The sequence below is a fragment of the Schistocerca gregaria genome, chromosome 7 (assembly GCF_023897955.1).
Source record: "Schistocerca gregaria isolate iqSchGreg1 chromosome 7, iqSchGreg1.2, whole genome shotgun sequence".
NCBI lineage: Eukaryota > Metazoa > Arthropoda > Insecta > Orthoptera > Acrididae > Schistocerca > Schistocerca gregaria.
The window spans coordinates 453297708-453314559 of NC_064926.1; the positions used below are offsets into that span (position 1 = coordinate 453297708).

At 42.9% G+C, this 16852-nt stretch overlaps 1 protein-coding gene across 1 annotated transcript in view; it reads left to right on the plus strand.

Moving 5' to 3' along the window:
- LOC126281982 (cholinesterase 1-like) overlaps positions 1 to 16852 on the plus strand; it is a 121671-nt gene that overhangs the window by 64826 nt on the left and 39993 nt on the right. Inside the window, exons 6-7 of the mRNA XM_049981365.1 lie at positions 5396 to 5561; positions 11522 to 11700. Of these exons, the coding sequence (XP_049837322.1) occupies positions 5396 to 5561; positions 11522 to 11700 (345 nt within the window). The remainder of the gene's footprint in view (positions 1 to 5395; positions 5562 to 11521; positions 11701 to 16852) is intronic.

Sequence of the window (16852 nt, forward strand, 5' to 3'; positions counted from 1 at the left end):
TCAGGTCCTGGGGCTTTCCCCCCATTCATCTTCTTCACAGCTTTTTCCATTTCTTCCCGTGTTATTTGTCCTAATTCTGCTTCCCAACTTCTCTCAGTTTCTCCATTATTTGTTGTTTCCTCATGTACCTGCTCCTCAGCGTTTAACAGCTTCTTAAAATGTTCTTTCCAGAGATCTTTTATATTCCCTGGATCTTTAATAATGGTACCGTCCTCTGTTTCCATCTTTACTGGTACTTCAGAAGCTATCCTTTTATTTTTCATCATTTTATAGAACATTTTCTTATTGCTCTTCACATCTTCTTCAAGTTTTTTTTGTAAACTCTTCCCATGCCTTTTTCTTTGCTGTTTCCACTATTTCTTTGCAATTCTTCTTTTCCTCTACATATCTTTTATGGTCTTCGTCATTTTTAGCTTTCCATCATTTTCTCCATGCTCCATTTTTTTCTTCTAACTGCTTGGATTGTGGTATCATCCCACCAACTTGTCTGTCTTATTGTTTCCTTTCCAGATGTTCTGCCACATACTTTTTGTGCTGCTTCAGCTAAAGTGTCTTTGAATAAACTCTATTCTTTTCCTACATCACAGAAAACTTCTTTTGGAAATTTTTGTGTTATTAATTCTCTGTACTTTTCAGCACATTCACTCTCCTTCAATTTTCAATCCCGTATCCTCATCACTTTTTTCTGTTTTCTATTTTTCACACACTGATTCATTTTCCATTGTCCCACCAGTAATCTATGGTCTCCATCTGCACTCACACTTGGAATTACCTTCACATTTGTTACTTTCTCTCCCCATTCCCTATCTACTAGAATATAATCAATTACACTCTTCATTCTTCCATCCCAACTGTATCTGGTGATAACATGACTTTCTCTCTTCATAAACCAGCTGTTTGCTATTTTCATTCCATTCCTCTGGCACAAATCCAGGAGTCTTTACCCTTCTTCATTTCTGCCTCCATATCCAAAACATCCCAATACTTGCTCATATCCCTTTCTGTCTTTGCCTACCTGTGCATTAAAATCTCCCATCACTACATTAGCACTCTCTATATGGTTTTCTAAAACATTTTCGAAGTCCAACTTTTCTTCTTTGCTACATCCCACTTGAGGTGCTTAAATCTGATTACTTTTAGTGTTTCTTTTTGGAATATCAGGTTTAAGATTATGATCCTGTCTGATATATATCTCACATTTTCAATACAGCTTTGTACATTCTTATTCACCATCACTACCACACCATTTCTTCCAGACCTGTTATTCCCACTCCAGTACAGTTTTCCTCCTCCTCTCAAATTCTTCTCACCTTTTCCCTTCCACTTTGTTTCGCTTAATCCCAGTATATCTAACTTCCTCTCTGTTAGTACATCTGTCATTTCTTCCATTTTTCCATTGAGGGTGAATATATTAAGGGTGCCAATATTTAGTTTATTTTTAGTCCAGTTGGTTTCATCTTCTTGTACTCATGAATATCATCAGTTCTCCCATCATTTGCATCAGTACTTGAAGAAACAGTGGGGTCAAATCCTGAGTGGTTCGTTCCGAGGCTCGTCTGTGTTTTGAAAGCAATATATGAAGACTTTCCTACTGGCTTGCTACGCCTAACGCAAGAAAGTTGGAATGGTTTCTCGAAAACTTGCTTACGGCACTTCAACGTATGGTTGTGCACCGCCCCAGTGGTTATAATCGGAGAGTTTGTTATGAGGTTTTAGATATTGTGATTCAGTCTTTCGAGGATCGATTTTCTAATGATGCTGTGACAAACTTCACGGAAACAGAAACATTTCTATTTTCCGAAACTAAAGATTGTAGTTATGTAACAGAATTTTATTAGGCTAACTTTGACCCAGAAAGACTAACTTTGCGTACCAATACGATGTTCAATGTGTGCGAATCTAAAAATTATTTCGTTGTAAGTACAGAAAACTTAGTGCGCTTTGAATCCAGACGTGATGAAATTGATAAAGATCGCTTTAACGATACCAATTTCTATAGGTACAGCAGACCATTTTTTGTCCGCCATTAGAAGATTAAAATCTTATCTGCGCTACAAGCAAAAGACTTGAACCTTGACATTGTGGCGAACTTTTCATCAAACTATCCACCTTTCGTAAGAACATATTCTTTATGAGTGAGAATTAGAAATTACAAAAATAAAAATGGTTCACATGGCTCTGAGCACTATGGGACTTAACATCTGAAGTCAGCAGTCCCCTAGAACTTAGAACTACTTAAACCTAAATAACCTAAGGACATCACACACATCCATGCCCGGGGCAGGATTCGAACCTCCGACGGGTACCTCCGGAGCGGTCGCGCGGTGTCAGACGTAAGCGCCTTGAACAGCTCGGCCACACCAGCCGGCTAGAAATTATACAAAGATTTTAAAAATAAAACATTTGCATATAGATTGTGTATTAATTTTTTATTAATTGATTAGTGAGGAAAAAGATCCTAATAAACAGTAGTCTTTTTACCTTTGTCAAGTGTTGCTCATTCAAAGATAATGAAAATGGATTTTCAGGAAGTTTAATTTCAACATTTGTGAACTGTGATTTAGAGCACCCACAATGATTTTCGACCTGTGGCCATGTTAGTATGTTAAACAGGAACAATACACAGAAAGTATGTTTCAGACTATACAGCTTGGCCTTGCCAAACTTTCGCCTTCAGCGGCCTGTGCTTTCACAGTGATGACCCAAAAGAAATGAATTCTTCAATCAGTTTACAACATGTTTTTGTATGACAGAACGTAAACATGAAAAAATTATAAGGGACACTCCAATGAAAACGAGACAGATTGAATAACGAGCGTACGGCGGTCGTAGGAAAAGGAGGTAGGTGTCTGTATAGAAGTGCCTTCTATTCGGAATCAGAAAGGAACAGCGCGTACATTCACCGCTCACTATTTGCCTGTTATACGTGCTCGAAGTGAAGTCAGCAAGTGGCGTGTGCGTCGGATCTCATTATGAAGTTCCGAAAGAGCAACAGCGAGTTGTAGTTCTGTTTTTGACTGCGGAAGGATTATCAGCAAGTGAAATTCATGTCTACATGTCTGTTGCGTATGGCGATCACAGTATGTCACGTGAGCGTGTGTTTGCCTGGAATAAACGATTTCGAAAATGTGTAATATCATTGAATGTTAGCAGTCGGCCAGGACAGGCACATCGTGTCATTACCGCTCCTGTCGTTGCTGCGGTGGATGCTGCCGTCAGGAAGGCCGACTGCGGACGTATTGGGATTTAGTTACAGTACCGCACACACCATCACCACAGTCGATGTCCTACAGCCGGAGGGAGGAACACAGTGTCGACATCACTGCAGCACGTGGAACGGTATGTCGATGAGGAATATCGTTTCCTGTCCCGTACTTTCACGGGAGATGAAACATTATGTCGTCATTTCTCTGACTGCAAGGGCGTGCTGCTCTTCAATAGTCTTGAACTCGGCGCCACAATAAACTTTGGTACTTAGACGCCTCGCAAACCTTGATGCGCACCATCAAGTCCAAACTCCTAGAAATATTGACGATCGGCGTCATATTGTTGCAGAGTTGTGCCCACCCACGTGTTAACAAGGTTGTTTTGATTACGCTGCAGAAGTTTCGCTGGGAAGCCATTACACATCCTCTATGGAGTCCTGATCTTTCCGTATGCGATTTCCATATTTTGGGCAGCTAAAGAACAACATTAGCGCCAATTTTAGTCCACGAGCGGAAGATGAATAAACTGCGAGCGTTCAAGCCTATTACATAATGGCGCTCTTCATATATTGTTGTCAGGACGACTAGATCATCCCATCACGACGATTGGTTCGACGTCCGCTTGATAATAGGCCAGATAAATCGTAATAATGAGCACTGAAAGACCTAAGTCGAAACAAGGCCCCGGGAGTAAACAACATTCCATTTCAACTACAGCAGCCTTGGGAGAGCCAGGCCTAACAAAATTCTACCACCTAATGAGCGAGTTGTATGAGACAGGCGAAATAGTCTCAGTCTTCAAGAAGAATACAATAATTCCAATCTCAAAGAAAACAGGCGTTGACAGATGTGAAAATTACCGAACTATCAGTTTAATAAGCCACTGCTGAAAAATACTAACACGAATTCTTTACAGACGAATGGAAAAACTGGTAGAAGCCGACCTCGGGGAAGATTAGTTTGGATTCCGTTGAAATGTTGGAGGCAATACTGACCCTACGAAAATAGATTACGGAAAGGCAACCCTACATTTCTAGCATTTGAAGACTTAGAGAAATCTTTTCACAATGTTGACTGGAACACTCTGTTTCAAATTCTGAAGGGGGCAGGGGTAAAATACATGGAGCGAAAGGCTATTTACAATTTGCACAGAAACCAGATGGCAATTATAAGAGTCGAGGGGCATGAAAGGGAAGCAGTGGATGGGAAGAGAGTGAGACAGGGTTGTAGCCTAGCCCCGATGTTATTCAACCTGTATATTGAGCAATCAGTACGGGAAACAAAAGAAAAATTCGGAGCAAGAATTAAAATCCTTGGAGAAGAAATAAAAACTTTGAGGTTCGGCGATGTCATTGTAATTCTGTCAGAGACAGCAAAGGACCTGGAAGAGCAGCTGAACGGAATGGACAGTGTCTTGAAAGGAGGATATAAGATGAACATCAGCAAAAGCAAAACGAGGATAATGGAATGTAGTCGAATTAAGTCGGGTGATGCTGATGGAATTCGATTAGGAAATGAGACGCTTAAAGTAGTAAATGAGTTTTGCTATTTGGGGAGCAAAATAACTGATGATGGTCGAAGTAGAGAGGATATGAAATGTAGGCTAGCAATGGCAAGGAAAGTGTTTCTGAAGAAGAGAAATTTGTTAACATCGAGTATAGATTTAAGTGTCAGGAAGTCGTTTCTGAAAGTATTTGTATGGAGTGTAGCCATGTATGGAAGTGAAACATGGACGATAAATAGTTTAGACAAGAAGAGAATAGACGCTTTCGAAATGTGGTGCTACAGAAGAATGCTGAAGATTAGATGGGTAGATCACATAACTAATAAGGGAGTATTGAATAGGATTGGGGAGAAGAGAAGTTTATGGCACAACTTGACTAGAGGACGGGATCGGTAGGTAGAACATGTTTTGAGGCATCAAGCGATCACCAATTTAGTATTGGAGGGCAGCGTGGAGGGTAAACATTGTAGAGGGAGATCAAGAGATGAATACAGTAAGCAGATTCAGAAGGATGTAGGTTGCAGTAGGTACTGGGAGATGAAGAAGCTTGCATTAGACAGAGTGGCACGGATGTCTGCATCAAACCAGCCTCTGGACTGGAGACCACAACAACAACAAAATGTAGTATGTATACAGTCGTTCCCGCTATACTGGGTCCAACCTTAACGCTGTGCACCTTGTACAGGAGAAACGGTGCCCACTGCCGCTGGATTTCGTGCCCGTTGTGGAGCCGCCCTCGGATTCTGCGCTGGTCATCGAGCATCCAGTGGACGTCCTCAGAGCTGGCACATACAATCAGGTGCCCATCATACTGGGCGTCAGTTCTGGAGAGGGAGTCATTATATCCGTCAGTAAGTAACAAAACCTCTTAAAATCAGGGCTTCACTAATTTTGTTTGGATTCGTATATGGTTTACTTGTAATTTTTGTGATGTACACTATGTATGTGGCTGTAAATTCAGCATATTTTACCATTTATGGTTCACACACGAGGTTTCATCGAAAAGTAACGGGAATTCTTGTTTTCCTTATACAATGTTCATATGTTCATTCATCAACATCAATTTTGTCACCTTCAAAGTACTCCCCTTCAGAAATATACGCTTGCGCCAGCATTCTTTCCAATCTTGGAAGCACTTCTGGAACTCCGTTTTCGTTATGGGGTTCGGCTCCTTCAGCGATTCCGTTCTTATCTCTTCAATGGCGGAAAAACGACATCCTTTCACGGTTTTCTTCAGCCTCGGGAATAGAAAGACGGTCATGTCCGGCGAATACGGTGACTGAGACAACACAACGGTTTTCTTTTGCCAACAAAATCACCAAAAAATACAGAAGTGAGAGCGGGAGCATTCTCGTGATAGAGTTTCCACAAGTGGTTTTGCCCTCACTCTGGTCGTTTTCTTCGGATTGCTCACGCAAACGGTGCGTAACTTACAGGTAGTATTGCTTATTTACTGTACGACCATAAGGCAGGAACTCACCCTATTCCATTGTAATCGAAGAAAACATTGAGAAAAAGTTTCACACGTGCTCGAACTTGTCGAATTCTTTCGATCTTGGCTCTTCAGGCAGTTTCGATTGGGACGACTGGTCAGTGGTTTCGACGATATATGCGTCTACCGATGTTCCGTCACCCGTTACAAGCTGCTGTAGAAGTTCTGTATCATTGTCGACTGCATCCAGCAATTCATGAGTGATGTCTACGTGACGTTGTTTCTGACCAAAATTCAACAGTTTGGGAACAAACTTTGTTGCTACAGGTTTCATTTCGAAAACAACCGTAAAAATTGCTTTGCATGAGCCAACACCATCAGCAACTTCTCTGATGATGATTATTCCATTTTTCAGAGCATTTTCTTTGCTTCTTCCACGTCTCCAACGGCTTCTCGACCCTCTTCGAAACGTTTATACCATCCGTAAACTTCTGTCTTACTCTTAGTAGATTTGGCAGAAGCCAAAGATAACACTTAGAATGCGGTGCTGTGTTTTATTCAATTTTTAAACAAAAATTTAATACGAATTGTTTGGTTCATCTTTTACGATAGTAAAACTTCGCCGAGCACTGGAAAACACGTACAACCTTTTCGATTGTCAACAATGGAATAACAGCTGAAACTGAAATCATACATCAGGTAAATTTGTACCAACAACATAAAAATGTTTTGAAAATCGGATGTATAACGCCCTCGAAATTAAAAAGAATTACCGATTACTTTTGATCACACCTCGTACTATATTCACAGCAACATATGAATATTGCATGCTCGTAAGCAAACGTTCTCTCACTAACATCAAGATCATTTCTTATGGTATTTCCAAGTTGTGCTAGCTGCAAATATCTACAACAGAGAATGGAGAGATCAAATGTTGCTGACGATCCTTATAAGGATTCCTCACATGAATTTCTTTTAAGCATTTAGTTGTGTTTATTATCTTGGATTTATGAAGCCAGAGGATGAGTAACACGTTACGATGCCCCGTTGTTGACTGCCATGGAGCTCCGTCTGGTTACTACACTGGTGCCCAAAATTAAAGCAACAAACCTGTATTTCTCCGTCTTGTGTCTAATTCACAGTATAATCATACAAAATGTCAACAGATGGCCGTACAGTCGTGTTCTGCGCGGAAGATGACATTCCGGTTAACGGACAACCATGTCAACGATAACGTCAGGGCACCTATCAAACGGGGTAGTGTTTGCCGGGCAGCCCACAGCCACAATCGCAGTATATACAGTCATACACACTGCAGTATGGCACAAAGAAGACGCCTGCCAGGCTCTCTGTGTTGGAGGGCCGTAAGAAGAATGGAAACAGGTCAGTCGCAAGCTGATATGGCTGAAGACTTAATGTGAATTGTTCTGTTGTTTCTCGGAGCTGGAGTCAATTTATAGAGACCGAAGCAGTATCCCGAAAAACAAGGCAAGGCCGACCACGAATGATATCCAAAAGAGAGGACCGTTATTTGGCCGGCGGTGTGGCCTTACTACTGCGCGGCAACTGGCATCGGACCTCGCAGCACCCACGGGACGTCTTGTATCGAGACAAATGGAGTACAAAAGGTTTCTATATGTGTAGCTCTGATGCGTCTTCACACAAGGGAACTTCTAGAGTGGAGTCGTCAAAATGCCACCTCGACGGTCTAAGAGTGGGCCAGTATTCTTTTCGCTGATGGGTTCCGATTCATCTGGAAAGTAATACCAACACTGGACTGTTTATGACTGGAAACATGTTGCCTGGTCTGACGAGTCTCGTTGCAAATTGTATCGAGCGGATGGACGTGTACAGGTATACAGACATTCTCATGCATCCATGGACCCTACATGTCAGCAAGAGACTGTTCAAGCTAGTGGAGGCTCTGTAATTGTGTGGTGCGTGTGGAGTTGGAGTGATATTGGATCCATAATTCGTCTAGATGTGTCTGTGTCAAGTGATACATACGTAAGTATTCTGTCTGATCACCTGCATCCATTGATGTTGTAAGACATTGTGGTCTCCTGACCTTCATTGCTTACATATTCCGCCCTCACAATCATGTTCCACACATTAGAACGCTTCATTCGAACCCAAACTCGATAAGATAAAGTCAATGTTGTATGAATTCATGTAAACAATATGCAAATAACTAGTAAATCGTAAGTGCGCACCGAGACTGAAATACTCGACGGTGGCATACACGCACACATTCAAGACACGACAGTCACAAAAGCTTTTAGTTCAGGAGAGGCAAACTGCACACCAGGAGGCCAGTCCCTTCAGTGGATGGGTCAACCTAGCTACATCGGCCGGCGACCACCCGCAGAGCAGACAGCGTTTGCCCGAGTCAAAGGGAGAACAACACCATGTTCGGCTTAAAAACAAATTCCGCTACATTGTGTGAGACTGCCCAGCCTACGCATTCTTTACAAACATAGCAAACAGTTTCAGAGGTTTTCACAGTGAGACAGCAGATGCCAAACGCCGATGCTACAGATTTCTGGATCGGTTGCCTTAAACGAAATGTCATTCTCCCGTTTTAGAAGATCAATGCTGATTGGCAGACGATATTCCTGTCGCCTTGAGGTGAAGGAGTAATGGAAGAGACCGAAAGATATACCCCTTCACATATGGCGTGGAGAGGGGACGTTCCGTTGTCGATCTTGGAGCGAGAATACGTAACGAGAGCGTGTGCGCTCGTTGTGTACTCAAAGAGCGAGGAACAAGTGTCTCCTCAGTACTTCACTGGGAGAGCACCTCTGTTGAGAGGGAATTGGTGTGTGATTCTATATAGAGTCCTTGCGATTAAGTGTTGTTCACTGTGTTGGCCACCACACTTACTGTGAAGTGTGAACAGAGTTATAGTTAAACGCCTGCGAGCGAATTTTTGAGTGGCATCATGGTGGACTGGTTATCTCATCGGTGTACTAGGTCAATAGTTAGACTAAGGGGCGAATAGGAGTCCTTGACTTCATCAAGGCATAGGGAGAGTTTGATTGGCGAAGGTCAATCCAGATAGGACGAGAGTTATCTTATTTGTCAGCAGCTAGTGGCGCAGACAGCAGTCATCGCAGCTTACGGTATTGTGCGCTACAGCTCTTGCAAGACCCATATATCCTCCACAACAGTACACTTCACTGAATTTCACACACGACAGCCTCGACCGTACCTAACAACATTCTAATGGATACATATTCAATTTGAGTAGGTGCGGCTCTCAGCCATTCTGCCAAGTCAATAACAATCTTAAACTTTGTACACAAATTTCAATAGCGAATCCTATCCTTGAGAGGTAACTTCACATTCCGAAAAGAGCCTGGAAATAGCTTGTTCAGTTCATAACTAAAAGTGCCATTGTGATTTCTCAGAATTTTTGCAAAAAAAAAAAATAATTTTCGTTAGTTTCATGTTTTTCTTACACTAACTAGCACTACTCCAGTACCCAAGTATCGCACGAGTTACGTAAGAAATTTTGTGAATTTTTGTGTCATTTCCTTACAGCTATTTGGGGAGCAAAATAACTGATGTTGGTCGAAGTAGAGAGGATATAAAATGTAGACTGGCAATGGCAAGGAAAACGTTTCTGAAGAAGAGAAATTTGTTAACATCGAGTATAGATTTAAGTGTCAGGAAGTCATTTCTGAAAGTATTTGTATGAAGTGTAGCCATATATGGAAGTGAAACATGGACGATAAATAGTTTAGACAAAAAGAGAATAGAAGCTTTCGAAATGTGGTGCTACAGAAGAATGCTGCAGATTAGGTGGGTAGATCACATAACTAATGAGGAGGTGTTGAATAGGATTGGAGAGAAGAGAAGTTTGTGGCACAACTTGACCAGAAGAAGGGATCGGTTGGTAGGACATGTTGGGGGATGTTTAAGGGGGGGGGGACTAAACAGCTAAGGTCATCAGGGTAGGACATGTGTTGAGGCATCAAGGGATCACCAATTTAGCACTGGAGGGCAGCGTGGAGGGTAAAAATCGTAGAGGGAGACCAAGAGATGAATACACTAAGCAGATTCAGAAGGATGTAGGTTGCAGTAGGTACTGGGAGATGAAGAGGCTTGCACAGGATAGAGCAGCATGGAGAGCTGCATCTAACCAGTCTCAGGACTGAGGACCACAACAACAACAACAACAACATTCCTTACAGTGGACGACTCCAGAAGATATTTATTGCTGAACGTTTTTCAGGCATTTCTGTTTAGAACGTTAGGAGCGTCTGTCTGACTTCTGTAGTAGTGTGGGGGTGGAAATTCCATATTGCAGGAGCCACAGGGTAAAGGGTACATCTCAGATTAACCTATTGCGCAGAATGACAGAATAGCATCCACACGTCGCTCACAATGTCCATTGTGCATTTCAACAGGCTTGGGCAATTTCAGCAGGACAATGCGACAACCCACAAGTCCAGTATTGCTACAGAGTGGCTCCAGGAACACTCTTCTCAGTTTAAATACTTCCTCAGGCCACCAAACCACCCAGATATGAACATTATTGAGCGTATCTGCGATGCCTTGTAAAGTGCTGTTCAGAAGAGGCCACCACCCTCTCGTACTGTTATCGATTTATGGACAACCCTGCAGGATTCATAGTATCAGTTTCCTTGAGCTCTACTTCAGACATTAGTCGAGTCCATGATACGTCGTGTTGCGGCACTTCTGCGTGCTTGCTAGAGATAAAAACGATATTAGGCAGGCGTACCAGTTTCTTTGGATCTACAGTGTAGTTCTGTAATATTTACACCTACTCGCACCTGCATTTTTTGTAATTGGAGTTATTGCCTTTCTTCTCGCGGTCTGATGATATTTCCCTTCTCTCACATATCTTGCACAACAAGTAGAATACTTTGTCATAGCTTGCTATCGCAAGAATCTCAGTAATTTCTGATGAAATGTCATTTATTCCATAGAGTTTGTTTCGACTTAGCCCTGTAGCTGCCCTGTCGGATTTTTGTCTTAGCATCATATTTTCCATTGTATCTTCATCTAGTTTCCCTCACCTTTCCCTGTGCAGCCTTTCTACATATCGCTTCCATATTTGGATTTTCCCGCCTTTAGTTGATACTGGCTTGCCATCTAGCTATTCATATTCATATAGCTGCTTCTATTTCCTCCAAAGGTCTCTTAAATTTTACTCTAGTCAGTATCCATCTTTACTCTTGTTGTGCATGGCTTTATTTGCTCAAACTTCTCGTCTGGTCATTCGTTCTTTGTCATGTTTCATTTGACAGATGTCAAGCAATGACTCCTTGATGCCAGGCCGTAATCTTGTAGAAATTTGCTCAAATTCACTTGAAATTTGGCAGTTAATGGAGAGTTTCATTTACTTTGCAGACACCACCATTATGACGGAAGCAGGGATCGCCGACTTGAAGGAGAACTTCACGGCGCTGGTCGGCTCCCAGCTGCCTCTGCCCACTGAGGAACAGCGGACACGCGCAGCGGAACAGCTGGAGCAATTCTACTTTGGGGACGAGGGCTTTTCCACAGACGACATGCAAGCCGTCACTGATGTAAGTAAGCTGATTCAATATTCTGATAGACTGTACATATTTAGAAGACTGGTTGCCTTATAATTAGGTCTCTGAAGCGGTAACTTACTAATTTATGTGGCACGTACGCTCGGAGCGCCCAGCTGGATACAGTTTTTGTCCATACAGCTTTGACAAAATGTTAGCGACCTAAATTTTTAGGTTTTTGGAACAAGGAAAAAGTCCTTGTACATTTTCAAAATTTGTTTCCTCCGAAGCATGAGAGACAAAGTGCCTCCCTTCCTAGTCTTATGCTCTACCTATGTTGTATTGACAGGCAGCCTAGAAATCAGAATGCAATGAAATATGCTTCTCTCATTCCTCATTGTTAGATGTAAAACGCAATAATGATGGTGCGAGCTTATAATCGGCGACCCATCTAGTGAAACGTGACCGCCTTCAGACAACAGGATGCAGGCTGTTGATATGCTCATCCATGATTTAATGTTTTTATGAGTGTTTCGGCCTGACGTGCCTTCATCATGTGTGAGATCTGGCTTTCGCAAATGCAAGAAGGGATCTCCCACACCAATTTCACCTTCCTGAACACATTAAGAGAGACGTGAAACAACGCTGTCTGCAAAATCAAATATAAAAGTAGTGTCCGTTTTGAATAAACGACTAAATCTGTGTAACTCAACTGATTTTACATTGAAGCGCCGAAGAAACAGGTATACACATGCGTATTCAAATACAAAGATACACTCCTGGAAATGGAAAAAAGAACACATTGACACCGGTGTGTCAGACCCACCATACTTGCTCCGGACACTGCGAGAGGGCTGTACAAGCAATGATCACACGCACGGCACAGCGGACACACCAGGAACCGCGGTGTTGGCCGTCGAATGGCGCTAGCTGCGCAGCATTTGTGCACCGCCGCCGTCAGTGTCAGCCAGTTTTCCGTGGCATACGGAGCTCCATCGCAGTCTTTAACACTGGTAGCATGCCGCGACAGCGTGGACGTGAACCGTATGTGCAGTTGACGGACTTTGAGCGAGGGCGTATAGTGGGCATGCGGGAGGCCGGGTGCACGTACCGCCGAATTGCTCAACACGTGGGGCGTGAGGTCTCCACAGTACATCGATGTTGTCGCCAGTGGTCGGCGGAAGGTGCACGTGCCCGTCGACCTGGGACCGGACTGCAGCGACGCACGGATGCACGCCAAGACCGTAGGATCCTACGCAGTGTCGTAGGGGACCGCACCGCCACTTCCCAGCAAATTAGGGACACTGTTGCTCCTGGGGTATCGGCGAGGACCATTCGCAACCGTCTCCATGAAGCTGGGCTACGGTCCCGCACACCATTAGGCCGTCTTCCGCTCACGCCCCAACATCGTGCAGCCCGCCTCCAGAGGTGTCGCGACAGGCGTGAATGGAGGGACGAATGGAGACGTGTCGTCTTCAGCGATGAGAGTCGCTTCTGCCTTGGTGCCAATGATGGTCGTATGCGTGTTTGGCGCCGTGCAGATGAGCGCCACAATCAGGACTGCATACGACCGAGGCACACAGGGCCAACACCCGGCATCATGGTGTGGGGAGCGATCTCCTACATCGGCCGTACACCTCTGGTGATCGTCGACGGGACTCTGAATAGTGCACGGTACACCCAAACCGTCATCGAACCCATCGTTCTACCATTCCTAGACCGGCAAGGGAACTTGCTGTTCCAACAGGACAATGCACGTCCGCATGTATCCCGTGCCACCCAACGTGCTCTAGAAGGTGTAAGTCAACTACGCTGGCCAGCAAGATCTCCGGATCTGTCCCCCATTGAGCATGTTTGGGACTGGATGAAGCGTCGTCTCACGCGGTCTGCACGTCCAGCACGAACGCTGGTCCAACTGAGGCGCCAGGTGGAAATGGCATGGCAAGCCGTTCCACAGGACTACCTCCACCATCTCTACGATCGTCTCCATGGGAGAATAGCTGCCTGCATTGCTGCGAAAGGTGGATATACACTGTACTAGTGCCGACATTGTGCATGCTCTGTTGCCTGTGTCTATGTGCCTGTGGTTCTGTCAGTGTGATCATGTGAAGTATCTGACCCTAGGAATGTGTCTATAAAGTTTCCCCTTCCTGGGACAATGAATTCACGGTGTTCTTATTTCAATTTCCAGGAGTGTACATAATAAAGGTCTGTCCAACCTGGACATAACGACGTCCTCAAGGCGTATCAGTGGTCGTTTCCACACAAACTGTCAACGTAACCTGTCGAAACGTAACGAAACTGGGCGTCCATGTCAATGATACTCGTGAAGAAAATTTTGACTTTGAGGGAAGGTAGTTACCTCACTCGTTTGTGTGTCTTCTTAATCTTTATTTTTTTCGTTTGTTTCATCTTTGTGATGGATGCAGGAAGTATATTTTCTCTTTGAGTATTCCTCCAAATATTTGAAACCATAAAATGATTTAGGTTTTACAATTCCTGGAGAGAGAATAAGCGTACACCACACATAAATAAGAACATGAATGCATAAAACAGGTTTCATTAATAAAGTTTTTTGATAATGAAAAACCACCAGTATAGAAGGAGGAAAATACAGTGTCTTTGCCTTATTTGGTGCTTAGAAAGGTACAAAAGTTATATTTATTGCCTTTTAAACACCCTATTGCTTGATGTGTTTGTTTGTATATATTTTAAAATGTTTGAACGTCGGTTTCCCTATATTTCGAGTCTCAGCAGTGTGGCAAATTTACCACCCAGTTGTTGTCAGGAACATGCATTATTATGTTTCTTTTGGCCATTTATAATTTCTTCATCCACTGCTAGCTCCATAATCCCAGTACTATGTTACTAGTTACAGTATCTCATAGCCGCACTTGGACCTTACGATACTGGGACAATGGAAGTGACTTTGTGTTAGCGTAACGTTGCTTTTGGTGTGAAAACACAACTATTTGTGTCACAGGACGTGACTCCACAAGTGTTACCAGTAACAGCGACCAACTCCGGCGGGGAGCGAGTTACGTTTTAGAGCAGTTTAACACTTCATAACTGCGTATTTAAATACACCCACGCTGTAGATAACACAACACAACTTTAAAGACTTTCGTGAGTATCTTTATTTTGAGATAGTGATTTCCCATCTGGCCCCAAACTTAGCCGAGTGTTCGCGTTGTATGTCAGGCAAGGCAACTAGTTTGACGTCATTAGTTCGTTGCGGGGTCCGTAATTCTATTGGGTCTCGACCATTTGACATTGATGTTTCCTTCCATTGTGTTCCATTTCGGAGACGTACAGTTTGAGTTGACGTTAAATCCGAAAGTGTCCCAACATCCTTAAGCCGCATAAATCCGAACTGCTTCAGTAGAAATAAAAATTTTCTGCTAAAATAAATGCCACTTTTGAGATCTCACTCGAAATATTTTAAGTCCAGCGATTGCTCATCGTGATCATACCGTTTATAGACAGTCATTGGACCAATTTATTTTTCGCCAAAAACACACACTTACACGAAGCGTAACGACCGAATATCAAGACCCGAGTACTTCTGCGCTATTTCTTGAATAATTTCCAAGCGTCTTACTAACGCTATAAAAATAACGAGTCATTTAAAATTAGGACATTCTAAAAACAAGTTATGCCTGTCAAAAGACGCACATTTAATTGTCTAAGAGCTCATATGTGCTTCTGCGTCTATTATAGCTCTCGTTAACAGCAAAAAAGTGAAGGTGAATTACACACGAGGTAGCTTACATAAAGAAACCATACATAAAAATGTGCGTACCAATGTAAACAACACATGCAACTAGACCATTTTCAGTCACTCTTTATGAGGGTACCTTAACTTAAGTGCACAGCCACACCCATTTTTAATGGCAGTTAATTTTTATTCGCCAAATATTTACTAAATATACTGCAACGTTAACCGTTCATGATGTATGGGATAAAAAAATCAGTCAGTTCTTCGCATGCTTTCCTCTTATCTAGTGTACATACGAGGCCTGTTCGGAAAGTAAGATCCGATCTGTCGCGAAATGGAAACTGCAGTGAAAATAAAAAATGTTTTATCTGCAACAGTTAGAAACACCTTCCAGCTACTTCTCTACATAGACGCCTCTCCGGTATTTGTCGTAGCATCGTACCAGTTTTGCAACATCCTCATCGTAGAAGACAACCGCCGTGCTTTCTGTCAATTCTCTACGCTTATCTGTAGCTTGTTGTCTGAGCCGAGATGTTGACTTCATAGCCAGCGATCCATGTGAGCAGAGTTGCAAATCTGAGGCTGCCAAGTCCGGACTGTACGCTGGATGATCAATGACTTCCGACCGAAAACGCTGCAGGAGCCACCCAAGGGCGTACTAGAGATACTGCGCAACACATTACTGCAAAGATTCTTCGGATTTTCACAGTGGTTCCCATTTGGGCAATCGTTCACCCTTACAAACTGCAAAACGATTTAGAGGAAGTATCGAAACACATAGAAAATGTTGAGGGGAAGGCTAACCAAAGACTGCTCTCTAGTGGCTGGACACTAGAAAATGTAACAGACCTACTAAGGAGACTGCCTGCACTGCGCTTGTCCGTCCTCTTTTAGAATACTACTGCTCGGTGTGGGATCCTTACCAGGTAGTACTGACGGAGTACATCGAAAAAGTTCAGAGAAAGACATCACGTTTTGTATTACTGCGAAAAATGAGAGAGAGTGTCACAGAAATGATACAGGATTTGCGATGGACATCATTAAAAGAAGTCGTTTTTCATTGCGACGGAATCTCACGATATTCCAATCACCAACTTTGTCCTCCGAATTTGAAAATATTTTGTTGACACCGACTTACATAGGGAGGAACGATCACCAAGATAAAATAAGGGAAATTAGGGCTCGTACGGAAAGATATACGTGTTCATTCTTTCCGCGCTCTATACGAGAGTGTAATAATAGACAATTGTGAAGGTGGTTCAGTGAACCCTTTGCCAGGCACTGAAATGTGATTTGCAGAGTGTCCATGTAGATGTAGATTTTCCGAATAGCCCTCAGCGTTCGGAACATATTTTCATGCTTCATATACTGAACAGTATATTTAGGGCTGTAACTACCAACTATATTAATGTGAGATTATGTGCTGAAACATAATTGAGATTACTGTTTTTCATACGAGACATCATATTTGTCTGTCTCTTTTAAGAT